At 42.1% G+C, this 27,090-nt stretch overlaps 3 protein-coding genes across 3 annotated transcripts in view; all 3 read left to right on the top strand.

Annotated features, from left to right (window-relative positions):
• Positions 1–2,710, top strand: part of tgfbr2a (transforming growth factor beta receptor 2a) — a 30,364-nt gene extending 27,654 nt beyond the window's left edge. Inside the window, exons 7-9 of the mRNA XM_077243991.1 lie at positions 120–261; positions 771–895; positions 1,481–2,710. Of these exons, the coding sequence (XP_077100106.1) occupies positions 120–261; positions 771–895; positions 1,481–1,633 (420 nt within the window). The 3' untranslated portion in view covers positions 1,634–2,710. The remainder of the gene's footprint in view (positions 1–119; positions 262–770; positions 896–1,480) is intronic.
• Positions 2,711–3,549: 839 nt separating this feature from the next.
• On the top strand, positions 3,550–12,325 carry LOC143751411 (H-2 class I histocompatibility antigen, K-K alpha chain-like). Its single transcript, XM_077243992.1, has 7 exons — positions 3,550–3,666; positions 6,513–6,740; positions 6,820–7,083; positions 10,647–10,925; positions 11,171–11,326; positions 11,607–11,681; positions 11,809–12,325. Exons 1-7 carry the CDS (start codon positions 3,579–3,581, stop codon positions 11,970–11,972), a joined length of 1,254 nt encoding a protein of 417 aa, XP_077100107.1. The 5' UTR covers positions 3,550–3,578; the 3' UTR covers positions 11,973–12,325.
• A 10,880-nt stretch (positions 12,326–23,205) lies between these two features.
• Positions 23,206–25,385, top strand: LOC143751400 (ladderlectin-like). Its single transcript, XM_077243980.1, has 6 exons — positions 23,206–23,292; positions 23,416–23,485; positions 23,626–23,703; positions 24,674–24,799; positions 24,973–25,084; positions 25,262–25,385. Exons 2-6 carry the CDS (start codon positions 23,423–23,425, stop codon positions 25,351–25,353), a joined length of 471 nt encoding a protein of 156 aa, XP_077100095.1. The 5' UTR covers positions 23,206–23,292; positions 23,416–23,422; the 3' UTR covers positions 25,354–25,385.
• Positions 25,386–27,090: the final 1,705 nt, after the last annotated feature.

Below are 27,090 nucleotides of genomic sequence, written 5' to 3'. Positions count from 1 at the left end.
CAAGCTGGTGTGTGTTCCTCAAGCTGGTGTGTGTTCCTCAAGCTGGTGTGTGTTCCTAAAGCTGGTGTGTGTGTTCCTCAAGCTGGTGTGTGATCCTCAAGCTGGTGTGTGTTCCTCAGGTGGGCACGGCGCGGTACATGGCTCCAGAAGTGCTGGAGTCACGGATGGACCTGGAGAACATCGAGTCCTTCAAACAGGCGGATGTTTACTCCATGGCTCTGGTTCTGTGGGAGATCGTGTCCAGATGCAGCGCCACCGGAGGTAATAACGCCCCTCAATAGAGTCAACATGCTACACAAACACTGAACGAGGATAGATCTGACCTGATCCCAATCCACAGACACAGCAGTCGAGCTCTTTAATCTCCGAAAAGAACTGTTGGAGGAACGGAGTGTAATTCTTTAAAAATAGAGCATTTTAAACATAAAATGCCTTCCTGTATGGTTTTGTTTTTGTTGTTTAAAAGACGTTTGTCAGATTTGAGTGTACATGCAGGACGAAGTTTTTGTAAAAACTTCCCATAATGCCTTTCTCTAGTGATTTCCCCGCCCTCTCTGTGCAGAGAGCTGTCAATCAAACTCGTCACATGCTGTCAGACTTTGACACATTTTGAAGTTTAATACTCATGTTTCGAGGTTTGACTGGTGTGTGTGTGTGTGTGTGTGTGTGTGTGTGTGTGTGTGTGTGTGTGTGTGTGTGTGTGTGTGTGTGTGTGTGTGTGTGTGTGTGTGTGTGTGTGTGTGTGTGTGTGTGTGTGTGTGTGTCTGCAGATGTGCGGGAATATGAGCCTCCGTTCGGGAAGCTGAAGGAGCATCCGTGTGTGGAGAGCATGAAGGATGATGTCATCAGAGATCGACTGAGACCCGAGATACCGGCCAGCTGGAGCAATCACATGGTAAAGCCCGAAGTGTACTTCTGTTTTTGACACAGGGCGCACATGCGCATTAAACTTGTTTTGCACTCATCAGTTGTTCCACAAGGTAGCAGCACTGGCCCGAGCCAATGTTTCACAGCAGAAAACACAACTAAAGATACGGAACAACAAAATGCTGGAGACTGAAACAATTGATATATGCTTAATATATCAATACATTAAATTACATAATATCCAGGGAAAAAAATATTTTATGGTTAATTCGGGCCTTTTGGACAAATTACATCAGGACTCTTATTTTCTCTATGCATCATCCATTGACAGCTATTTAATTAACACTGTGAACTAACCCTTTAAGACTTTTCTTATGCCATGTAAAAGTAAAATGTATGACCGTAAATGTGATCAAACTAAACGAAAGTGTTTGTGAGACTCTGACATCATCGTGTGTGTGTCTGTGTGTGTGTGTGTCTGTGTGTCTGTGTGTCTGTGTGTGTGTGTGTGTGTGTGTGTGTGTGTGTGTGTGTGTGTGTGTGTGTGTGTGTGTGTGTGTGTGTGTGTGTGTGTGTGTGTGTGTGTGTGTGTGTGTGTGTGTGTGTGTTTCAGGGTGTTCATCTTCTGAGCTCCACCATCGAGGAGTGCTGGGATCACGACCCCGAGGCCCGACTGACGGCGCAGTGTGTCGTGGAGCGCTTCAGTGGCATCATCAACTCTGACATCATCAAGGGCACAGGGGATTCTGGGAGCGACGACAAGTAGAGCAATCGCCTGATCATGGACATTCAGACACACGTGTGACACGTGCACTTTACAGGAACATGAACATTTACACACGTCACGACAGGACTGGGGATTTTATTCAGTTAAACTGCAGAAACGTATTTCTCGTTTTCCAGTATAAACATCGAAACACTCTTAAATCAACATACATTTACTGGAGATTCACAATGACTGAAGTGAAGATACTAAGTCTTGTTTTCTGAAAAATGCATCAAAAGTAATCACGAAAATCTGCTAATGGAGTCAGAAAAATAAATCTAATTCAAAGGAAAACCAGTTTAAGACTTTATATCTCGGTCATGTTGTTTCTCTAGTAAATGTATCTTGATTTAAGACTGTTTAGATATTTGTACTGGAAAACAATACAGAAATACAGTCTTTTTTGCAGTGTATGAACTAATATTCAGTATCAAGAGCACGTGTATGATGCCAGGTGCTCGTTATGTATTATTATCATTAAGCTTCAGGGAAAATCTGCTTCGCTGACGTGAAACAGTCATACATGGAGGAAGAGGAAGTGAGGTCATATCTGGATGTGAACAATATCCAAACGCAAAGGATTCTGGGACATGTGAACTCTGTAAGAACATCCGAGACATTCTCTGTGAACTTATAGTATTATGAAGCCACAAAAACCTTCATGTACAGGATGACTGTCAGATCAGATCAAATCCTGAATTAAGTGTTAATTATAGGAAAATACATGACATAACCAAAGAGAACTGTGATCCAAAGATGATCCCGATTAAAGAGATGAAATATGGATTCTGCTGTATTGAGACTCTCGGGTGAAGCTGTTTATTAATGTGAAAATACAGTCTGAAGACTTTTACACGCGTGCCTTACAGAGTAAAGACTGATGCACATCTCATTTACATGAATGTTGATGATCAGTTAATATTTGTTAATGAGTATATGAAATATCAACAACATCCTGTTTATAAAAGCAACATTTATAAAAGAAAAAGCACTTTTTTGTAATGCATATATAATCATTGTGTAAATGTATCTATCATTGTGTAAACTCATAAAATCATTGATGATTTATGAATGTTATTGTGTGTTATATTGTGTTGTACATTGAAGCTGATGCTTTAAATCAACATGAAGTCAAATTTGATTTAGTACTCAATTTACTTTCTTAATTTATGTTTCTGGTCGTCAGTCCAAATTAGTCTTCAGAAGAAACACAAACCTCTTATTTTTCATGCAGCATCATGACCTGATGGATAAAATTAAATCAATGTATCAAATTATTGAAGTACAAATACTGTTTCGTGAATATTTTAATCTTATTCAGTTATGGTGACCACATTCTATAAACCAATTCGTTTGTTTGTTTGTTTTTTAGTGAATCGATCAATCCATTCAGAAGATGCTCTTAGGTTTGTTTGTTTATTTAATAAGATTAAATACAACTCAATTCATTCAAAACAGAAATAATTAGAACAGCAATTTGAATTTAAAGCGTGTGGGGTTTTCCCGCGCGCCCGGGACATTTCTAAAACACTTAACGTGAAAAAGGCTTAAGGTGGCTTAGCCTACTAAGACAGTGATATTAAAAGACCAAACTCAATAAACATCATATTAATAAGCTATAATATGTACACAAAATCAGATGAGCCTAGAACATGAACGCAACGCGTTTAATTACACAAAAGTGTTTTAGGGAATGTCCCCGCAAACACGAGCTGATCATTTATTTTATGTTCGCCAGAGGATCCTCTTGTTTGAGCTTGTTGGGAGCAGACCGAGCATGCATTAAAAAGCATTAAACACTAATGACACATTTAAAGTAAAAGATAGGCTACTGTTGACAACGAACTTTTTAAGACTGGGGGTTTTCGCACTAGATCATGTAAGACAGTCGCTTTGTTTGAAATGAAAAGTGAAAGCATTCGTCTGAACAAAATAAGTGACAAAGATGGATCACACGCTCTCGTTAGAAAACATGTACTGTATTTGCGTATTATTGTTTGAGCTTATTTTTCACCCTTGTGATGCTCATCAAGGTAAGAACAGAGTTCATTTGTTTTACTTCTGATCAGCAACAGAAACACGCGATCAGTTAGCCTGGGGGGTTAGGCGATCTTCAGAAGTTGCCTAGCTATACAAACTACATATTTAAATTTTTAGCAGCAATATTTTCGCATATCGTTTACAAACAGGGGTCGGATAATTTATCCCTTGTCATCCAGGCTATTTTTTAGATGTGCAGTGCTGGGTTAGGAAATCTTCCCAGGGACGGAGCGGGGAGGTGGCTAATTTGGCTTAAGCCCCGAATGTTTTGTCAAAAGCCCCGAATCTTTTAGGTTTTTTTAAAATAACTTCAACTTTGTTTCATTTCCTCTCAGTCTTTCTGACTGGAGCAGCGGCAAAAAATGAAACAAAAGATCTATTACCGGTAATGCATCGCGCATCATCAGCTTGTTTGCCAACTGCCAATAAAAACTAGCGAAGTGTCATCAGGGGCTGGCCGCTTGCGGGCTGTTGTATGTTTCACCGGCGTCGTAGCGAGCTTACTGGCTAACCGGCAGAAGTTATTATGAACATTATAAAGTTTTTTATACGGAACACTAACAGTAAACCTCACCGGCCGGAGAGAGATTCAGAAGCAGCGTCAGACGAACCGCGGACAAGTGTTACCCTACATGTGAATCCGCTGTTGTAACACTTGAGTTAAGTGATGACAACAATTCCAAGTAGGCTAGATGCATCAATATCGTCAACAAGTTATTTTTTCCCCCATACTTTAATTTAAAATGGAAATCTTTAATATATTCTACATTCATTAGATAAAAAGTAAAATATTTCAAGCCTTTTATTGTTTTAATCTTGATGATAATGGCTTACAGCTCATGGAAATCCGCCTATCTCAAAATGTATTAGAATTGTAGAACAAATAATTTTTCGTACAGTGCGAGTTTGCTGAAATCTCAGTTAGTGTATAAGGCTTATACACTGACTGAGATTTCAGCAAACTCGCACTGTACGAGTAGATCGCGTGCGATTTAAAAAACAAAGGTCATTCATATTTTTTCTAGTAATATATTGGACATTTTGTGAGTTATATTAACGCTTTGAAATGCAGCTGAATAAATCACAACTCTGTCTAGTTGAACTTCCCCCTAACCACAGACTCCACAGTAAACCCATACCTGAAGCTCTGTTCTGCTTTATTTAGTAGCCTAATGCTATGTTTAATTCTGGATTTTCTGTCCTCAGAACCATCTTTTTTTATTATTATTATTTGTTTATTTGTCAGGGGCAATGCAAAAGAGACACATTGTAGGTTACAGTAACTTGAACAGATGTGCTGCACATAGGGTTTCTAGCCGAAGCTAATTTGCAACCCCTGTCCCTGGTTAGGCTACATACATCACCATTACCAAGAGAACAGAAACAACAACAAAAATAACAAAAACACAACATTATATACACGTGTGTGTGTGTGTGTGTGTGTGTGCGCGCGCACACGCTATCTACTGCATGTAGGCCTACATGTCCATTTATAAGTGCGTCTGCACAGTGGCATGATCAGTGATCACAGATTTGGTTTTGTTTTAACCAGTGTTTCACCTTTTCATTACATGATTTCAGAATGGTTTGTGTTTTTATTTCTGTCGGTAGGGCATTCCAAAAATGTATCCCTTTTACAGAGAAAGATGACTGGCCGAAAGTGGTTTTGCGCTGTGCCACCCTGCAGTTGCCATTTGCTGATCCCCTAGTGGTGATTCTATTAGTGTTTGTTTTTGTCACATACCGTATGGACAAAGTACAGCTGGAGAGAGATTATTCACACATTTAAAAATCAATTTGATAAAAGAGAACTTAATATCTGTAATTTGTATTATATATGTTTCTAAATACCCATAATAGTTTCTCTTTATGTATTTAAATAACAGATATTTTCCTTTCTAATCTTTAACCCATTACATTTTCGTTTAGTTATTTCTAAATTATCTGTAGACTCCAGAAATATCCAAAGTGGTAAATGGTTTATAATATTTTCTGGTAGATTTTTTGTTATTATTATTTATGCCATATTTCTTCAGTTTTAAATAAATAGTCCGTCCACTCCAAATCCTTTGCTTACATATTTCTCGTATTCAATTTCTCATATTCTCAGCAATTTCCAACCACAGTTTTAACCAACGTGCAAGTGCTTGTTTAGTTCAGTGCAGTTAATACAGTATAATTTCATTAATTGAAGTAGTTTTCATTGCTTCTATTCTAATGCATTGAAGCTCTGTGTTCAATTCTTTTTAATTTGATTCAGCTGCAGCTCTATCACACATTCATAATCTATTGATCTAGAATTAATCTTCAATGCTCAATTTATACTTATGAGAGATTCTCTTTCTACTCCCTATTCAAATTCTAATTAGATTTAGTATATTTGCATCATACATTGACAATTTAATTTTATAATTTTTTTCTATTTATTAAATGTCTTATTAGTTTGTAATATTTAAAACCCCCATTCATAAGGCGTAATTTACCTCGTTCCAGATAGCTCTATCATCAGCATAGGGCATATATATATATATACAGTATATTTTACAAAGTATTGGAAAATAACCACTTCCTATGTTGTCTGTACTTTCTTATTAACTTAAACTTGCAGGGTATCATGATACTATTGAAAGGTCAATATTGGAGATTTTGCTTCTTGTAATATCTAGTTTTTCACTTTTAGCTACTATTTGATTTAATTTATACTGTAGTTCTCCGTATAACATTTCAAATAGTCGTGTCCATGTTGATTTCATGGTGACTTTAAAACATCTGATCACTGTTGTAATGTATTCTTGACTGGATAACAGAATGTGTTGTTTGTGTTTCATATGTTCCTCAGAGAAACACTTCCTCCACTACAAGTTTACAGTCCTGACCAGAACACACACATTCCCAGAGTTCAGTGCGGAGTGTGTTTATGACGACAGACGAATCAAACACTTCAGTAATGAAGAACGAGTCTGGATTCTGACTGATACCGCAACTTCTTCAGATCCTCCTGATTCTAGAAACTGGTTCATACGTCAGATCAGGACTCTGTCAAACTGCACAGACTCACTGTGTTCTGGTGAGATTCATGGTTTTCAAGTATCAAGTATCAGGGATTATGTAAGCGTCTGATTAGTGATTTTGTTCTGTGATTGTAGATCATGTTCTTCAGAGAATAATTGGCTGTGAACTGGAGAAACTTCCTGATGGATCAGTGAATCTGACTGTCTTTGATGATTATGGATTTGATGGAGAAGATTTTATATCCTTTAATTATGACACTGGGCAGTGGATTGATAAAAACCCCAAAGCCAAAGAAACCAAAATAAAATGGGATCGTCACACAGAACGAAACCAGTTCATCAAACATTTTCTCAAGAACTGTGTAAAATGGATCTCCACCTTTGACAACACAAATAAGAGTAAGTTTTGATCAGATCAGTTTTATTATCTACTGTGTGTGTGTGTGTGTGAGCGTGACATGTTCAGCAGGTCATCATTTAGTAAAAAATAAATACTGATGAGTTGAAAGTGTAACACTGTTGAGGACACATTAAAAAATGTTTTATTTAACTTTCAGCAGGCCTTCATGTTATGAAACACTTTTATGAAACAATTGCAATTATGAAAATATTTAGGCTATGTTTGAAGGTTGTGTTCATGTATGCAAGAGTTCCCTTTTCAGTCGGTCACATTCAAAGTTACGTTGACGTCACAGGCGTATTGGGATCTCGCCTGAGAGCGATCTCACCTAAACGAGCCAATGAAGATTGATGTCTGAGATTTGTATCTATCTCTCCACTCCACAGCGCGGGTATAAATAAGGAAGGAGATGCAATGCACATTTGCCTTTCACTTCGGAGCCAGGTGTTGGTGTCACGATCTCTACAGCTGAGTCTGAACAACGACATCTGTTTTCACAGCTTGAGTTGCTGTTCATACAGCCTGTTGCGTGTCGTGACGGTTCAGTGAGATTGAGCGCACAATACAGGCTGCACTATTTTCCTGCAGTTTTGCCGCGGTCATCCCGTTAAAAGAGTTATTTCTGAAAGAGCTTACACGGGTGTGACACTGCGTCTTTTTCAAGATGTCGTTCCACCTTTGTGTTTCTGAGTGCTGTCGTTTCCTGGCACCGGCTGATGGTAACGAGAGAGAGCTGGGGTCCCCTCACCTTGGGACCCTCGACCCCCTCTTTTATCGCCGGTCGGCATCAGTCTGTCTGCGATCTAGTTCCTCTTCTGGCCAGAAGAGGGCTACTTCGGCGAATAGCCAGGGTGACTTGAGGATTACGCTGAGGGCTTCCCCTAAAAGCACACGGAGGAGGGCCGGGCGGAGAATAGTGTGTTCAGTTTTCTTTTTGTTCCGCCGCTAAAACTTAAATAAAATCGTAATTTCCCCTGTCTTTTGGTCCCAAGAGAGCGCGGTTGGCGGTGTGCGACGCTGTGCCTTTCCACTTTCGACCCCCTCTTTTATCGCCAGTCGGCATCAGTGTGTCTCGAGGCCGCAGTTTATGTAATTGGTTGTACTCCATTTATGTAATGCATTTTTAAAAGTACTGATCATTTCTGAAGCCAAATGGACAGCAATGTAAAGATTTTTACTTGAGCACAGAAATATTTCACTATGATGTGTTTATTATGAATACTCTTATATATATATATATATATATATATATATATATATATATATATATATATATATATACATCATTGCAGAAATGCATAATAAAGCACATAGATGACTAATCTATAATTGAGTAAAGTTATATTTGAAATGCACTGAATTAAAGTTGCCTAGAGGGCTGAAAACTCAAGCACAGCCCGGATCTCCAAGGATGTGAGCATGAAATAAATGTACATGAAGCATCAGGTAGGCTATGGGTTGATTGTGGAGTCTGTGGTTAGGGTTCAACTAGACAGAGTGCTGATTATTCAACAGAAAAACACTTCTTGACTCATTCTGAAACTAAAGTTCAGATGCATAAACAAGCATCATCATAGCAGGCCACGCTGCAGTGCATGCAAGTGATTTTACAATGAATAGCCAAAAGTTTGGAGACACTCGATATCTTTTGAATGTATTAGAATAACAGTAACGTGATTCAAAACTGAAATGACACAAATGGAAGAAAGGGGGGGGGGTGGGGGGGGTGAAAACAGCTCTGGACGTTGATCAACCAGCTTCATCTTGGGATGCTTTTAAACCCTATAAAAGAGGAACTTCATGCTTTTCCTTGGCAACCGTTTTAGTTCTGTAAAGAAAATAATGCATTGCACAATTTCGGGTTACAAAAAAATCTTTTATCTTTGATGCATGTTTGATTAACCCTGTGAGAAGAAATGTTAAACTAAATTTAGATCTAAAAAAAAAACTAAGCCATTAAAATAGCTGTAAAAGCAGGCATGAAAAACAAGAATTTAAAGGGACACACCCTCTGCCCGATCATGGAACCAGGGAAGTGTTGCACCGCTCACTCAGACCTCACTTTGGGCCACTATGTCGTCCGAGTCGGGTCCCTGCTTTCCACCTCGCTGCCCCACTGCGAGTACGTCAATGTCTTTTGTCTGGGTCTCCCTCCACCCTGAAAGTGTATGTTGCTGCTATTACAGCACATCAGGATGCAGTTCATAGGGAAATCTCTCTGTAAGCATGACCTGGTCATCAGGTTCCTCAGGGGTGCGAGAAGGTTAAATCCTCCTCGCTCTCACCCCGTACCCTCTTGGGATCTCTCACTGGTGCTAACAGCACTTCAGAGAGCCCCTTTTGAACCGCTACAGTCAGCAGAGTTGACAGTCCTGTCCATGAAGACTGTACTCCTGACTGTGCTGGCTTCTATCAAGAGGGTGGGCTCCTGCACGTATTTTTGGTCGACGAATTGTGCCTGGAATTCGGCACGGCTAACTCTCACGTGATCATGAGACCCCGGCCTGGATATGTGCCCAAGGTGGTGAACCTGTAATCGCTGCCCCTGGAGAAGGCTGGCCCAGCCCTAGCTTTGCTCTGTCCCATTCACACTCTGCGCCTATTCATGGACAGAACGCAAAGCCTCATGACCTCAGACCAGCTCTTCATCTGTTACGGAGGCCAGCACTGGATAGTGGATGCCATCAGCTTGGCGTACCAAACCCAAGGTGTGTCTTGCCCACTCGGGTTGAGAGCCCGCTCCACTAGGGGTGTCACCTCTTCCTGGGTGTTGGCACAAGGCGGCTCGCTGACAGATATTTGTAGAGATGTGGGCGGGATGACACCTAACACGTTTGCTAGGTTCTATAGCCTTTGTGTAGAGCTGGTATCCTCCCGTGTACTCGCTTCCCAGTAAACACTCAGTGTTGGCTTACTGTGCCAATCCCTTCCTATGGACCGGATATGTGCACTTTTTTGCTCCAGTGAGTTACCCGTTTGGCCTGTTGGGTTCCTCCACCACCCTTGGCAGTCGGACGTGCCGGAGCGTCAGTCCTAACACACGTATGCACTGGTGGAACCTGTGCTAGGCTGGGTATCCATATGTTGTGATCCCTACGGCAATCCCATATGTGTATTCTTCCACGGTACGGCTCCCTACAGTGAGCCCGTGTCTTTCCCTCTGCCGTCCCTCCTAGTGTTGACTCCTTCCTAACTGGGCCGGAGCCACCTCAGAGTCATTCCCTATCTTGTACTGTCCTACTTGTGTTTCATTGCCACTAAGGAAGGGCACGCATTCCCAGTGTTATCCAATAGTCTCACTGAGTGGGAACAGCAGTGATCGACTGTCTCTGTGTGAGCCCTCTTCCATCTTCCACCCCAAGGGTTGCAGGGGCATTGTTAGGCCTACACATGGCACTGAAAGGGACAGCAATAAGTGCCACTTTATTAGGGATCCCAGTACCCAATGCCTTCATTTATTCACAAAAGGTGTCTTTTATTAATGAATATGAAGACTTTTTTTTTTACACAAACAGCCAAATTCTATGTTAATGTTTATTTGCATACTTATTTTCTGCTCCAGGTTCACCAGCTGTTCATGTCTCTGTGAGTAAATCTCCTGCTGATGACAGTCAGCTGGTTCTGGTCTGTCTGGCCACTGGTTTCTACCCCAGAGATGTTCAGATGAACATTAGAAGGAACAAATACATTGCTGAGGATCAAACATCTTCTGAAATCAGACCAAATGATGATAAAACATTTCAGATGAGAATCAGTATGAAGATCGACACAAACCATGAAGGATTTTGTGACTGTCTGCTCACTCACAGTAGTCTGACAGAACCAGTTACAGTAAACTGGGGTAAATATTATCAAAAATTCAGTCTTGAGTAAATATGTGAAGAATAACCTTTTATACAGTAACACTGCTTCTGCATTATTGTGATATAAAACTTAATACAAGTCCCTCAGTATGTAGAATGAGAACATTGTAACACTGATGTTGCTGGTCACAAACAATTACAGTTCAAGTGCCTCGACTCAGTTCAAAACATTTACAATGTTTGTGTTTTTATTTTATTAATTAATTTATTTTATTTTTTGCAGTTGGAATTGTGCTGACTGGAAAACAATCTCCGAATCTCCCTTTAATAGTAGTATCAGTAGTATTAGTTCTAGCTCTAGTTCTAGCTGTTGTTCTAGCTCTTGTTCTTGTTCTAGTTATGTGTATTTGGGGGCTCTGCGTTGTGAAAAGTTCAAAAGGTGAGTTCTGAATATTGAACACAGTTGCTTTAAATGTCTTGTTTTTAAACATCCTAGTTGCGAAGACATTTCAAAATCTATGATATTTTGACAGTATATACTGTATGACAGTAGAAATATAAACTAGTAGAGATTTTAATGATGATGATAAGATTTTGTATTTTTTTAATTGTGTTTTATTTGATGGACATAAGTCAAGATCCATAACAAATGAGAATTGCAATATGATATCTGTTTACTCAAGCTAAAAATGTTATATAATCTGCTGTATTTTCTCTAGGTAAGATGAGCAGTAATGATGATAAAAGTAGAAAGAAGATGATGAAGAGAACGGAGCATCTTCCTTCACTTACAGGTATCAAATCAAATCCAAATTCAGTCCAAAATGCAGTATAGACACCAGTCTAGTGTTCAGTGATGTGTTTTGATCAGATATTAGTATGTGACATTAAGTTTTATATTATCTGCTGTATTTTTTCTAGGTCAGATGTGCAGCTGTGATGATGAAAATGAAGTGAAGATCAGATTTCACTCTGAAAGAGGAAAGATGAGCAGTTCTGACTGTGTAGGACTGTGCAGGACGAGGACGAGACCCGCAGGAACGGAGCGAGATCGATGGAGTGTTAATAGACCTTTCACACAATAACCGGAAATACGTAATCGTTGTGGAAGCGGAGTTTCTGTCAAGCGTCAACACATCCGACAAACAACCGGGCAAGAGAAAATGGATCAGAGAGTCTACACAACTTCGAAAAAAACTAAACTTGTCATGGTCAGTTGTTGATGTTGTTGATGACATTGTAAAATGGTGTGGTGATGCTTGTCTGCTGCTGAATGTATCTAATACCAAAGATATGGCTATTGATTTCAGAACTGAAGCTCATTCTTCCCCGTATACGTTCATTTAAGGGTGAGAAGGTGGAGTGTGTGGAAAGTTATAAATATTTAGGGACTATTATTGACAATAAACTGCATTTTGATGTGAATACCAAAAAAGAAGTTTAATTCAACAGTTATGTCCTTAATCATGCTCTTATTCTGCTCTCGCTATAGACTAGATGAAGAACAACTGATACAAATATTCACTTGTCCCTTGTGCAATCAGATTGTTAAATACTCAGAATGGTAGATATTAGTATTTTAAATGTATATAGCCTACTATTGTGTGTTCTTATTTGTTTTGTTTTATATTGTGGTGTATATTTTATGTATGCGTCTACTACACACCATACAAATTGCCCGCAAGGGATCTTAATAAAGTTGAACTTGAACTGGTGCCTTAGTGAATAGTGACATGACAAGGAGAAAAGATCGTCACAGGATCAATACATCCCGCTGGATAGCCTGAATCCATTTCCGTCGAGCTTCACCATCAACAGGGAACTGAGGAAAGGAATGAAACGACAGATATGGCTGCTTTTGGGAATAACAAAAACAGCCGCTACGCTACAATAACTCTTGCTCGTTGCTTGCACCATTTATTTCCCTGTTGCCCTGACCGGTGAGGAAGAAGATTACCACGACGATTGCGTATTTCCGGTCACAAATACAGAAGTTGTGTGAGGGATCTATAGCCCCTTTCACACATACAGACTTTACTGGTAAATTACCGGATCATGTGTGAACAGGACCTTTTCAAATATACACCGATTCAAATTGGTGTGATAACGAAACTAAAGTGCTTCTCCTCGTCCGGGCGGATGAAGAGATAACTTCGAGGAACAGTTAGCCATACTGTCATGTATGATAAAATAACTACTCGGTTACTCACGTAACCTCAGTTCCCTGAGTTAGGGAACGAGTATTGCGTAGCTATACGCAGTGGGGAAACTCCTTTTCCTCGATTTACTGAAGCCTTTATGTAAAGCGCATTTGCAGCTGCACAGCTAGAACATGAGCGTCTGGCTCGCTCATAGGCTGCGCTGCGGCAACTGCACATCCAATGGCGCGGGCGCCTCTTACGTACGACCAATGAGAACACTCTGCGTCATACACGTCAGAGCCCGCCAAGGGGGCGTGACCTCAGTCTATAATAGCCCCCGAATTCGCCATTATAGCAGGTTTAACGACTGAAGCGACAACTTGCCATCTTACCATAGTGCGGCTGGCTAGGCAATACTCGTTCCCTAACTCAGGGAACTGAGGTTACGTGAGTAACCGAGTAGTTCCCTTTCGAACGGTCACTTCGTATTGCGTAGCTATACGCAGTGGGGACGCCATGCAAAACGCCGCACTGAGTAACTGGCTGTCACTGCAACTCAGGACCCCTGAGCGTACAGAACAAGCCATAACCGCATAATTTATGTAAAAATAGACCAGACACCGTCAGGTCTCAGTAGTATACATCAGTAGAAATACCCAATATACTACACCAATGAACCCAGACTCTGTCGGGGTTATTAGTATACGAACATATACCCAGTCAAGTGGGTTTATATATGAAATCTTAACCAGCTAAAGCGGGTTGATATCTGTTATGGAATATAACCGGCCGAAGCGGGTTTTATATGTATGGAATTTATATATGTCATATAACCGGCCAAAGCGGGTTTTATATATGTCATATAACCGGCCAAAAGCGGGTTTATATATATATAAATATAACCAGCCACAGCGGGTTTTATGTATGAACTACAACCGGCCAGCAGCGGGTTTCATGTATATATGTGAATGTGATTGTGCACAGTAATATATGACAAGACCGGCCACCAACGGGTCTTAATCATACCGAAAGCACCTTCGCCTGCAGGGAAGGCACTTCCATATTATAAAAACTCATAAATGTGGAAGGCGAGGACCAGCCGGCCGCATCACAAATATCACTAATGGGAATGCCAGATGACCAAGCCCATGACGAGGCCATACCTCTGGTTGAATGGGCCTTGACGCCTATAGGGCAAACTTGACCCGCTGCGGTATAAGCCATAGAAATAGCATCCACTATCCATCTAGACAGTCTTTGCTTAGTGACTGGATCCCCCTTGGATCTACCACCAAAGCAGACAAAAAGCTGTTCTGATTGTCTAAAAGACGCAGAACGCTCCAGATAGATTCTCAGCGCTCTGACAGGGCAGAGAAGATTAACCTCTCCATCCTCTGCAGAAGGAGGGAGGGCTGATAACGTCACCACCTGTGCTCTGAACGGTGTTGAGAGCACTTTAGGAACGTAACCATGTCTGGGCTTGAGGACGACTCTGGAGTCATCTGGACCCCACTCCAAACATGCAGGGCTCACAGAGAGTGCCTGCAGATCTCCCACTCGCTTGATAGATGCCAAAGCCATAAGGAGAGCGGTCTTCAGCGAGAGGGGTTTTAGATCAACCGATTGGAGCGGTTCGAAAGGTGGACCTTTCAGAGCCCCCAGGACCGTGGAGAGGTCCCAAGATGGCACAGATGGAGGTCTGGAGGGGTTCATTCTCCTAGCACCTTTAAGGAATCTGACGACCAGGTCGTTTCTTCCTAGTGACTGGCCAGCCACCAGAACATGATGTGCTGCTATGGCTGCCACATACACTTTGAGCGTGGACGGGGAGCGACCCGCATCCAGCAGCTCCTGTAAGAATGAGAGAACTACAGATATCTCACATGACTCTGGGTCAGCCTGATTTTTCGAGCACCAGCTGGAAAAACCTGACCATTTCGAAGCGTAAAGGCGCCGAGTCGACGGGGCCCTGGCTTCAGATATAGTGCTTAAGACCTTCTCAGGAAGGTCTTTGGGTACCCGTTGAGGGGCCACACATGGAGGGCCCATAAATCGGGTCTCGGATGCCACAATGTCCCGTTCGCCTGTGTGAGGAGGTCTTTCCTCAGTGGGACAGGCCATGGGATTGTGTCCGATAACTGAACCAGTTCCGGGAACCACGGTCTGGTTTTCCAGAGAGGGGCCACCAGAAGGACTGGGCACCCGCTCTCTCTGACCCGTTTGATGACTTGTGGAATCATCGAGACGGGGGGAAAGGCATAAAGGGGACGGTTGGGCCAGACATGGGCCAGCGCGTCCCTGTCCTTCGAGAAGAACAATTTGCAGTGGGTGTTGATTCTCGAGGCGAACAGGTCGACTTCGGCCTCGCCAAACACCTTCCATATCAGACTGACCGTCTGTGGGTTCAGGGACCACTCGCCGAGGGGAGTGTTGCCCCGTGAAAGCATATCCGCGCCCACATTCTGGATGGCCGGTATATGCGCTGCTCTCAGAGAGCTCAGGTTGGTTTGTGCCCATAAGAGGAGGTCTCTCGCCATCGCATGCAGGTTTCCTGACCTGATGCCCCCCTGGCGATTTATGTAGGCCACCACTGATATATTGTCTGTGCGGACTAAAACGTGGTGACCCCTGAGGTTCGACAGAAATGCTTTCAGGGCCAATCCAACTGCTTTCATCTCCAGACAGTTGATATGTAAGCTCTGCTCCGTGCTCGACCAGAGGCCGGATGCAGGCATGCCCTCGTGCAGCGCTCCCCAACCCAGGTTGGACGCATCTGTAAGAACCATTTTCCTTCTGGAAATTGTTCCCATTGTCACCCCCTCGTGGTACCAGTTCTGCGCTCGCCAGGGAATCAGGGTTCTTAAACAACCGTGATTTACCATAACGCGCAAGTTGCCTGACTGCCATGCGTGAGTTGGCACACGTCGTTTCAGCCAATGCTGCAGCGGGCGCATGCGCAGTAATCCCAAGCGGAGTACTGGCGATGCTGCTGCCATGAGACCAAGCAGTTTCTGAAATTTCTTCAGTGGCGCGTGCTCGCGCGCTCTGAAAGTGCCTGTAAGCGCTCGCACTGAGAGCGCGCGCTCTGGTGTGAGTCGCGCTGTCATCGCTCTCGAGTCTAAAACTGTACCCAGAAAGATCACACTCTGGCTGGGGGTTAGTTTGCTTTTTGAAACATTGATTGTGAAACCCAGGCATTTTAGATGGCTGAGAATCAAATCCCTTTGAGCTAATAACTCGGTTCTCGACTGTGCCAGCACCAGCCAGTCGTCGAGATAATTTAACACACGCACTCCCTGATGTCTCAGAGGAGAAAGCGCTGCATCCACACACTTCGTGAATGTACGGGGTGCTAACGATAGACCGAACGGCAGAACGTTGTATTGATAAGCTTGGCCCTCGAAGGCGAATCTCAAGAATGGCCTGTGACGAGGGTTTATCTGAATGTGAAAGTAAGCGTCTTTCAGATCCATTGTGACAAACCAATCCCCCGTGCGCACTTGCGCGAGGATATGTTTGATAGTTAACATTTTGAACGGCCGTCTCATGAGAGCTTTGTTCAAATGTCTCAAATCTAGAATGGGTCTGAGACCGCCGTCTTTTTTCGGAAGCAGAAAATAGCGGCTGTAAAAACCCATGTGTTTCAGCGCGGGGGGGACTAATTCTATCGCCCCTTTTGCTAATAGATTCTGTACTTCGGTGCGAAGCACGTGACCCACGTTGCTTCTCACCGAAGTCTCGAGAACCGCCTGAAATTTCGGGGGTCTGCGAGCGAATTGGAGCGAGTAACCTCGCTTTATAGTGTTTATGACCCAACTCGACACACCGGGGATAGCTTGCCAGGCTAGAACACGTGTGGCTAGGGCTTGACACACTGACTGGGGCTGGTCGCCTAATGTAGGGGGACCGGATACCCTTATCATGTGATTTGTGCATACATTGAGTATTGGACTGACTGTACAAGCATTCGCGTGTGGGGAAGTCAGTGTTACAACAGGGGAGGGGCCGCCTAGTGAAGGGGGACCTGATACCCTTATATTGTGATTTGTGCACACATTGAGTATTGGACTGACTGTACAAGCATTTGCGTGTAGGGAAGGCAGTATTATAACGGGGGAGGGGCCGCCTGATGAAGGGGGACCGTGAACCCACGTGTTGTGTTTGTGAAACATACTCTTTTTGTGCTTTATATGGGTCGCCGTGAAAACGGCGTTTGTTTGCAAGAACGCGCTTACTGTTGCGGGCCTGTTTGCAGTAATAAAATCCCCAGCCACCTGAACTGAACAAGGGGCTGTGGGAAGTTTTGTTGACTTCTTCGAGGGTGGTCCGGCGAGTGCGGGACCCGTGCCCTCTCTCTTTCCCCTGCATGCTAGGACAACTTTGGCGGCGCTGTGTGAGGCGCGGCGCTTGGTCTGGGGCCTTGGCGTCGGGGAAGCGGGAAGCGCTTGGTTGCTCTCGGCTGGCGCTGTGCATCAGCCGCAGGGCGGGGCTGAGAGGCCTGCTTCGTGGGCTTTGTTGGCCGAGGCGTCGGCGGGGCTAGCTTGTGAGCACTTGACGGCGAGCTAGAGCGCTTAGGCAGGAAGTGACGCATGGCCTGGGGCGCTTTCTGTGCCTCGGTGTATCTTTCTGAGAACCCCTTCACTGCCGGGCCGAAGAGGCCGGTGCTGGATACTGGGGCGTCAAGGAACTTTGTTCTCTCCGCGTCCTTAATGTCAGTGAGGGTAAGCCAGAGGTGGCGCTCGAGCACGACCAAACTCGCCATATTCCTCCCGATAGCCTGCGCTGTGGCCTTAGTAGCTCTCAGGGCCAGGTCTGTGGCGCTCCGAAGGTCCCGAAAAGCCTCAGGGTCCGGGCCAGCCTCGTCCATAGACCGGAGGAGTTTGGCCTGGTAAACCTGCAGCACGGCCATCGTGGGCAGGGCCGATGCAGCCTGACCGGAGGCGGAATACGCGCGTCCGGCGAGGGCTGAAGTGCTACGGCACAGCTTGTTGGGATGCACAGCTCTAGTTCGCCAGCTAGCAGCTGTGTTCGGGCAGAGATGAGCGGCCAACGCCTCTTCGAGGGGCGGCAACGACTCATAGCCTTTTTCCGCTGCTCCGTCCACGGAGGAGAGCGTCACGAAAACTGCGGGGCCTCGTGTAGAATAAGGAGTGCGCCAGGCCTTGGTAAGCTCCTCGTGTACCTCAGGAAAAAATGGCGCTGGCTTGTGACGAGGGGCCTGTTGGTGCCCTGGCAGAAACCAGCCATCCAGCCGACTTCGAGGGGGTTCAGCGGGCGCGGCCCACTCGAGCTCGAGGTCCGCTACGGCCTGCGTCAGGATCCGAAGCATTTCCGCGTCGGAGTTAGTCCTGGTAGCTGAGGCGTTGGGCGTCGGCTGGGAAGCCATGACGGGGTCGAAAGAGCCCGGCCATTCTTCCTCAGACGCAGCGATAGACAGGCTGTCGTCGTGCTCGCTAGGCCCGCCGAAGGAGACAAGGCCCGCCACGTGGGGGGGGGGGGGCGCTGATCTCCCTCGAACAGGACCGGAGATGAACGGGTTGGAGAGAGTGAGGCACGCGGGGACGAGGCCGGCGTGCGTTCACTAACATCCATGTTCTCCGGCTGCCGTTGGCTGCGGCGCTTCTTCTTCCTTGGCTGAAGTAGGGCCGGAAAAGGAAGCGCGGGAGAGGCGGCGTCGCCGTCACGGGAGAGGGCTAGCCGAGTTCGCAGCACGGAGATAGGCATGCTCTCGCAGGCCGCACATCCGCCGGCAGACAGTGCATTCTCCGCGTGGTGAAGTCCCAGGCATGGAATGCAGCTAGCGTGTTCGTCCGCCTCGTGCAGCTTGCATCCGCACGTGGCGCAGGTCTTAACATGAGGCATTTGAACAACGCTCGTACAAATAATACACAATATACAATGAGCAATGAAAAGGATATCGCCGGATAGCCACAGGAGAGACGGCGTCAGGAGAAACACGGTGAAATGTGTCGTCTGCTGAACTGTAGCTGGCTCAGGCTGAAGGCTTGTTCGACGGCGAAGGCTCAATAAATGGTCAGAGACGTGAAGTTTGTCGCTGAAGGAGTAAAATCTGCTATAATGGCGAATTCGGGGGCTATTATAGACTGAGGTCACGCCCCCTTGGCGGGCTCTGACGTGTATGACGCAGAGTGTTCTCATTGGTCGTACGTCAGAGGCGCCCGCGCCATTGGATGTGCAGTTGCCGCAGCGCAGCCTATGAGCGAGCCAGACGCTCATGTTCTAGCTGTGCAGCTGCAAATGCGCTTTACATAAAGGCTTCAGTAAATCGAGGAAAAGGAGTTTCCCCACTGCGTATAGCTACGCAATACGAAGTGACCGTTCGAAAGGGAACTAACCTTCTTCAGGCTCCAAGACATAAACTTCCGGACCGCACCGGCTTCACAGAGGAGCTCCAGGAGTGAAGGATGAGTCATGCCCTGGGACATTTATCTTGTGTTTTTATTATGTTTTATTCAGCACTAGTTACTTTCATTTTGTTTGTTCATTTTATGATTAAAGTTCTTGAAACGTTCGCCTGTTCCCACCTCCTTCTTCCGTGAACTTTAAACATCATCACAGACTGTAATAGAGGAGGAATCAATCATCATTTCCTCACACAGATATCTCCACATCACAGTCATGATCCAGACCTCGAGTCCAGTGTTTTCAGCGAGTTAAGTGCTTATGGATTTACTGACTGGACCATACCTGTCAAAACTCCCCTGTAGTCTCTCATATTTCACACCCATCTCCCTCCTTTGTTATTTCTCACGTGAAACTCCTTTAATTTGTAATGCCCAAACCTCGTTATATGAATAATCACATCAATATATTATGTCCAGTTGCCAGATCTTGTATGAAACACATCCTACGCAGACAAACACATCATACAAATGTCTAAATATTTTTGAGTTCAACCTGGCACATTACAACCCTGTTGCGCTGTTGATATTTGTGCAGGTAGAAGTCAGTGATAGAAATGGGAGGAGAAGACTAAATATTTAACGAAACTTTTTTTTCCTTTTTTTTTCAACCTTTGGCTAGCGTTACATTATAGCGTTACATTATAAACGCGCTGTCCGTGACACACACACACACAAAGACGCGCACCAGAGTCGAGTTCTCTTTCGGTTGAACAAACAATAACACACACAACAGGCTAGTTGCACGTGGCCGCCATGTTGGATTTCCGATCAGCGAGTGCGGATAGACACTTCCGGTTTCGCTTTACGCCGCTGCAGGGAGCTGGAGAAAGCCGAAAATTATCTCTTATAGTTGTTTAAGGAATCGATTACATCACTTAAAATACTACTTATATATATATATATTACTATCACACGAGCAAATGTCAATTAAATGCACGGATGCATAGTTAGATTAATGAATTACTAAGAATACTTTTATTTTTATTTTTTTTTAAATACTTTGTTATAATTTACAATCCAATTTTATGTGCAGTAAAATGAAATTATTAATTTGGAGTTCACTAAGTGCCTTAAGTTGAACAATCTGCCAAACAGATTACATTGAGCGGAGCGGGTGACCGGTTTAAGATGGCGGCCCCATGGCTCGTCCGCGCCAATAGGCAGTAGCGGTCGATAGGGCGTCTATCTATATGATGTCTATGATCGGTTCTGCCAATATTATCTGTCTGCAGTCCCGGAGGCTGCATTTTCAGGACCCCACTTCTAGGACCGCATTTCTAAGACCCTAGTTTTTTGTGACAGCGCCACCTACCGAGTCGAAGAACCGCAGTCCCAGGAACGCATTTCCAGGACCCTAGTTTTGGAGGACCGAAAAAAGTGCCACCAATGCAATATTTCCACCCAGTTTTAACTACATTAGAGTGTTTTTTTTTCTTTCAAGTTTTATTACACCCAAATACTACTTTCTTTATTGCAATTAAACCAGGTTCCTAGGAATGTTGAGAAATTATTGGGTCTAAGTAGCATATAATAACTCAAGTAAAATAAACAAGGAATCATTTTATAGTCTTTTCAGTCACTATGGACCACATTTTCAAGTACAGAGGGAAGACAAGGATGACTCTGGGGGTAGATTTAAGATTTTGTATTTTACAAAATAATATAAAACACCTGAACTTGAACACACAAAATATTTTACAAAATAATATATAACTGAAATTGAACACACAAAATATTTTACAAAATAATATATAAAAACTGAAATTGAACAGACAAAATATTTTACAAAATAATATATAACCACTGAACTTGAACACACAAAAAAACAAATTTGATCATGACCTGAACCACATAGACAGAACTTCAATGGATGGACAAACACATGGACAACATCATCACTGACTCCTAAGAGAGAGAAAGAGAAGTGATTTAAATAAGGAACATTTAGTTGACCATGTTCTACTCTCTAATTTTAAATTTCATATTTAAAAGATCTTAGTTACCACAGAGTAATGATAATGATAAAAATAATGATATCAATGTCCATACCAATTAATTTTCATAATACAATTATTGCATACTGTTCAAAGATTTGAAAAAAAAAAGTATTTTGATGTTCTCGGAACAAAGGTTCTAGAAACACTCATGTCGTTTCTTGAAAAACATTTTTAAGTTAATTTCATAAAAATAAATAGACATAAATTTGGCCTAAGCCTAGTGCTTAACCAATTTATTTATTTATCTTTTGTCATACTATTGCCTACCCTGAGCTGTTTCCTTGATAGCACTTCATATAGAGTACAGTATACAGTAAATTACACAATCTAACACGTGGGATTTCAATTATTATAATGGCCTCTCGGATATGTCTGACTATTAAAATGTCATATGTCTCAACCAACTTTATAAAACCATGTCAAAATGAAGAGACGTACACATAACATGTATTGTGGGTAACGTTAAACAGGCTGACTGTGAGCACGTGACAGTGAAAAGATTAAATTATTTTAACTGAATTAAAATGGAAAAACAATGAGTAATAAACAAGCTTTCAGAACAAACATGCTACAGTTTATTGTGCTGTAAATAAGTCAACACAGGCTTATCATGCAACAGTTCCGTTAAATGAACGTGCAATTCATTTTCCAGCATTAGAGGCTAATATATGATGGCTATGCATTCAAGACTGTTTAGCAAATCACCAGCACGTTGGCAACGTTAACTTTCCAATGAAATGCATCAAAATTGTTTTTAAAGTTAAACAAATAAAAATTGATTCGCATTTGATACTCACACTCTGAATGTCATTCATCTTCGCTGGTCCTCTAATTCGATAGGTGGCGTTGTCACTAAAAACCTAGGGTCCTAGAAATGCGGTCCTAGAAGTGGGGTCCTGAAAATGCAGCCTCCGTGTCTGCAGGCAGATGCTACTCGGTTCTGCGCAGATTTTGCTCATCTCAAACAAGCCTGTCAGTTGTGACGACACAACTGTTCCACGATTGGCCCGATTCACCGCATGACGTGTGATATATCACGTGTGTTTCGTGTTTATTCGCACCTTCAGTTCCACTAATGTTCATAAATCTGTTTTTTTATAAAAGTAAAATCTCTTTTCATGTAGTCGCGATGTTACTGTAGTAGCCTATATTGTGTCATGTTTATCAAAATAAAACTGATTAAAAAACATAGACCCCATTACATTATTTAAATAGTAGCCTATAGGCTTATGTTGAACTTATTCTTGAACAAACGTAAGCATAAAGTAGGCCTATTAAATGGAAACGTATCTGAAATGAGTATTTGACAAATATTGCATTTATTTAACTTCAGCTGTGGTAAAGTATGCTAACACCACGTGAGCGGTCACTACGGGAACCAGAAAGTGTCCGACTTCACGTCTCTGTTTGCAGCTTCTCCCCGCCTGCACGCGGCAACGCTCGCCGATCGGTTACATCCAGCCGCAGCCCATGTCGAACACACCTATTAAGCCGGACAAAATTTCTAACCGGCATGCACTGCTTCAAATCAGCCACCGATCGGTCTGCGCAGAGCTGCGTGAAGTCGAACAAGCCTTTTATGTGGTGGTGCTGATGAGCGGGTGCAGGTGTGGTGAGTCAGTACTCAGCTGATAACGAGTGGATGGGTGGAGTCGGGTGATCGGGCGCTGATGGTGTGGCAGGTGTTACTGATGACTCCGTGACAGTTATTGCCTGATATTATGTGTATAAATATGACCCATCTTCATTCAATAGATATGATAATGTTATGGTGTTACACAGGCTCTGGCTCTTCACAAAATCTTCCTCTGAAACTCTGAAGGCAACAATTTAAAAACCAAAGTGAGTTCTGACTAAATGTTCAATCTGAAGTATTTTTGTGCTTTGTCTTTATGCATTGAGAATCGCAGTGTGCAGCATATGAGTGCATGCAGACATTTAACTTTTCCTGCTTATTAATTTCAGGTTCATCATGGCAATGCTGAAAAGTTGTCTGCTTTTCATTATCTTCTCCATTGGGAATACAGAAGGTAACAAGACATTTATTTGTAAAAATCCTTGCTATTTAAAAACATTTTGGAAATGTACAATATTCCATTGATTAGTATTTGCATGATTAATAAGGGGTTTTCCATGTTTTCAGCACATAATCACGGCAACATAAATGTCAGAAGATGCCCTGCTAGATGGAGGCAAGTTGGACAGCGATGCTATAGGTACTTTCCTCGTCCGGCTACCTGGATCACTGCAGAGGTAATGTGTCACAACAAGATGATTTGGTCACACTTTATATTAGGTGTCTTTAACTACATCTAAAAGACAGATGTAAAGACATGTGTACACTAAGTGCATTGTCAAATGATTCATTTAAACTGATAAAAATGATTCTGTGGTGAAGTAAATGCTACAGAAAAAAACTAATGTAATTTCTACAAAGAGAAGTTAGTTCAGGCAAGAATTTAAGAAACAAAGTAAATTTATATATCAGAACTCAATTTTATATTGTTGACATTTACGGTTTAATTTCTACACGCTTCAATTAAGTAAAACCTACTCTACTTTTATGGTGTTCCCATCATGCACTGGGGCATGAATAATTAAGGTTCATTTTTCACTGTTTTCCAGCTGTATATACTGTTTTATCATTGCTTTTGTTAGGTTTTGTAACTTGACATTTTGTGACATCTGGATTAATTTTCTACTCAAAATAAAACAATCATTCAAAAAACGTTCTATCGAATGTTAAAGTTATTGTGTACCAAGTATTGAGGTGTTCAGGTGCCATGTTACTTCTATTATATAGATAAAGTATGTGCTATATTCAATATCTATTGTATTTATTTGGATGTTTCTAAGTAAAGAATACACTAATTCATGTGGTTTAGTGTTATATTGACTTAGGAAAAAGTTAATTTTGTTAAGTTAATTAAGTAGATGTTACTTAATTTTATATGTGAAATAAATTAAATATGAAGTAAAATTTACTTCTCTTCAAATTAAATGTCTAACTAATTTTAAGTCCAATAGTAAGTATTTTACTTGATGATAACAGATAAATCCTACAAGTCATTTTATAAAGTGGTAATGTTATTTTGTATAGTAAAACTTTAATTTCTGCAAATAAATAGTACAGAAAACTGGTGCTGAGCAAATAATCAGAGGAAACTTTGTTTGCAAATGTTGTCACTTTTGTATTGACAATAAAAAAAATCAGTCTCTTTAGAAAAACTGTCAAAGGCTTGGTGCGAATCTCGCATCTGTGGGTAATAAACCAGAAAATGATTTCCTGCTGAGTCTATTGCCTTCTTCTTCCACACGTACTTGGATTGGTGCTTATGATGCTGTACAAGTAAGTTCAATTGTGTGTCCTAATGAGACCTATTTGTTTGTCTAAACTAAATTTCTACTTTAAACCGTAAAGGCAAAGTTTCTAATGAAGATGTTTTGACTTCAAATCTGAACTTAATTCGCTTCTTCCTGAAGTCTGACAACAGTAGTGCACTCTTTGTATTCACTCTTTAGGATGGACACTGGCTGTGGAGTGATGGATCTGTGTTTTCGTATACCAACTGGTGCACTGGAGAACCTAACAATTACCAGGGTCCCGAGAACTGTCTGGAGATCAACTTTACCTGTAAGAATACTTTTATTTTTATTTTTTTTAAATACTTTGTTATAATTTACAATCCAATTTTACGTGCAGTAAAATGAAATTATTAATTTGGAGTTCACTAAGTGCCTTAAGTTGAACAATCTATTTTATTTTGATTGTAATGATCAGAATAACTCATTTCATTATTCCACCTTACAGCTGACTGTTGCTGGAACGATCAGGCCTGTTCAACATCATTGTCCTATATTTGTGTTCAGGACCTGTGTGACTGTCCTGCTGATCCGCGGTGACTTTGATTGAACTACATGTTTCAAATATTACAAAAATGTTATTCTTAAATCAAATCTCTTCTAAACTTTAATCTCTTTTCAATATCTTCTAACACTACTCAAATTAATAAAAGCATTGAAAAACCAAATTGTGCATTGTCAATCAAATTCATGTATGTAAAAATATAAGTATATTGTGTCGCAAGGGTTTGAGGATATGGCCATTAGAATGGCATTAAATGATGTCATCATCAGGGGCGGGGTTTAAACTGCACTCATGCTTCATTATTGGCATATATATATTTTTCATCGTTGGCAAAGACATTTGCATCATGTTTATTTCCTGGATAATAAGCAAATATGGAACTCATCCAGGGCCCTTTTTGTTTTCTGAATATCCCAGAACATATAAAATATCCCAACATTTCAGTGCAAGAAAGTTCTGCAAACAAATCAGATTGGTTCAAACTAAATCACGAACAATTTCAGACCATTTTCTTAACATGTTTAATTCGATCAATAGTGATTAATTCACTATTCTGGCATTGCTAGTTCTGATTCTAAACAGCTGAGAAACACAAAGGACATGAGCAGAAAAAACATATTCTCGGGTCAAAAGTAATCTCCAATAACAAAAGATTTATCAGCAATATTTTACTGGGGCACAGTGTGAATTTCAGAAAGGCTTCAGCGACATCTCCAGATCTATATGGTATCTCACAAATTTAAAACGATGAAAATTATAATTAAGCGATCTGCATCAAAATGGTATTTTCAAGGCAGCAAATTGGTTTTGGTTTAGGCCTATTTTTATTTGATTCTAGTTTTAATAACATCGTTTTATTTGTACATGGTCATCAGATAATTTTACACTTGCACAATTATTTCGCCAGTTTATTCTCTTTGAAATGTGGGTGATTTCAGTGACCAAACACGTGTTAGTACATGCAAGTAAATCAGTGATTCGACTCTTTGGTCCAAAAACATGTTCGTTCACAAAACAAAAAATTGGCGTCAGCATGCCAACACTACCCAGCAAGCAATTTTGTGTAGAGTCTACACTACTTCGAAAAAAATTAAACTTGTCATGGTCCAGTTGTTGATGACATTGTAAAATGGTGTGAATTGCCCGCAAGGGATCTTAATAAAGTTGAACTTGAACTGGTGCCTTAGTGAATAGTGACATGACAAGGAGAAAAGATCGTCACAGGATCAATACATCCCGCTGGATAGCCTGAATCCATTTCCGTCGAGCTTCACCATCAACAGGGAACTGAGGAAAGGAATGAAACGACAGATACGGCTGCTTTTGGGAATAACAAAAAAAGCCGCTACCCTATAATAACTCTTGCTCGTTGCTTGCACCATTTATTTCCCTGTTGCCCTGACCGGTGAGGAAGAAGATTACCACGACGATTGCGTATTTCCGGTCACAAATACAGAAGTTGTGTGAGAGGTCTATAGCCCCTTTCACACATACAGACTTTACTGGTAAATTACCGGATCATGTGTGAACAGGACCTTTTCAAATATACACCGATTCAAATTGGTGTGATAACGAAACTAAAGTGCTTCTCCTCGTCCGGGCGGATGAAGAGATAACTTCGAGGAACAGTTAGCCATACTGTCATGTATGATAAAATAACTAACCTTCTTCAGGCTCCAAGACATAAACTTCCGGACCGCACCGGCTTCACAGAGGAGCTCCAGGAGTGAAGGATGAGTCATGCCCTGGGACATTTATGTTGTGTTTTTATT

Source organism: Siphateles boraxobius, unplaced genomic scaffold, assembly GCF_051911475.1.
Source record: "Siphateles boraxobius isolate OS27281-9 unplaced genomic scaffold, OSU_SipBor_1 256, whole genome shotgun sequence".
NCBI classification, from domain to species: Eukaryota; Metazoa; Chordata; class Actinopteri; order Cypriniformes; family Leuciscidae; genus Siphateles; species Siphateles boraxobius.
The sequence above is the reverse complement of the archived record's forward strand: the minus strand, read 5'-3'. Positions and strand labels throughout refer to the sequence as shown.

Bases quoted from the DNA above. Each gene is read 5' to 3' on its own strand.
- LOC143751411 (XM_077243992.1), top strand. From the start codon at position 3,579: ATGGATCACACGCTCTCGTTAGAAAACATGTACTGTATTTGCGTATTA. The intron at 10,926-11,170 runs GTAAATATTATC...TATTTTTTGCAG, and splicing joins ACCAGTTACAGTAAACTGGG to TTGGAATTGTGCTGACTGGA. The intron at 11,682-11,808 runs GTATCAAATCAA...TATTTTTTCTAG, and splicing joins GCATCTTCCTTCACTTACAG to GTCAGATGTGCAGCTGTGAT.
- LOC143751400 (XM_077243980.1), top strand. From the start codon at position 23,423: ATGGCAATGCTGAAAAGTTGTCTGCTTTTCATTATCTTCTCCATTGGG. The intron at 23,486-23,625 runs AAGACATTTATT...AATGTCAGAAGA, and splicing joins TTGGGAATACAGAAGGTAAC to TGCCCTGCTAGATGGAGGCA. The intron at 25,085-25,261 runs GTAAGAATACTT...TCCACCTTACAG, and splicing joins TCTGGAGATCAACTTTACCT to CTGACTGTTGCTGGAACGAT.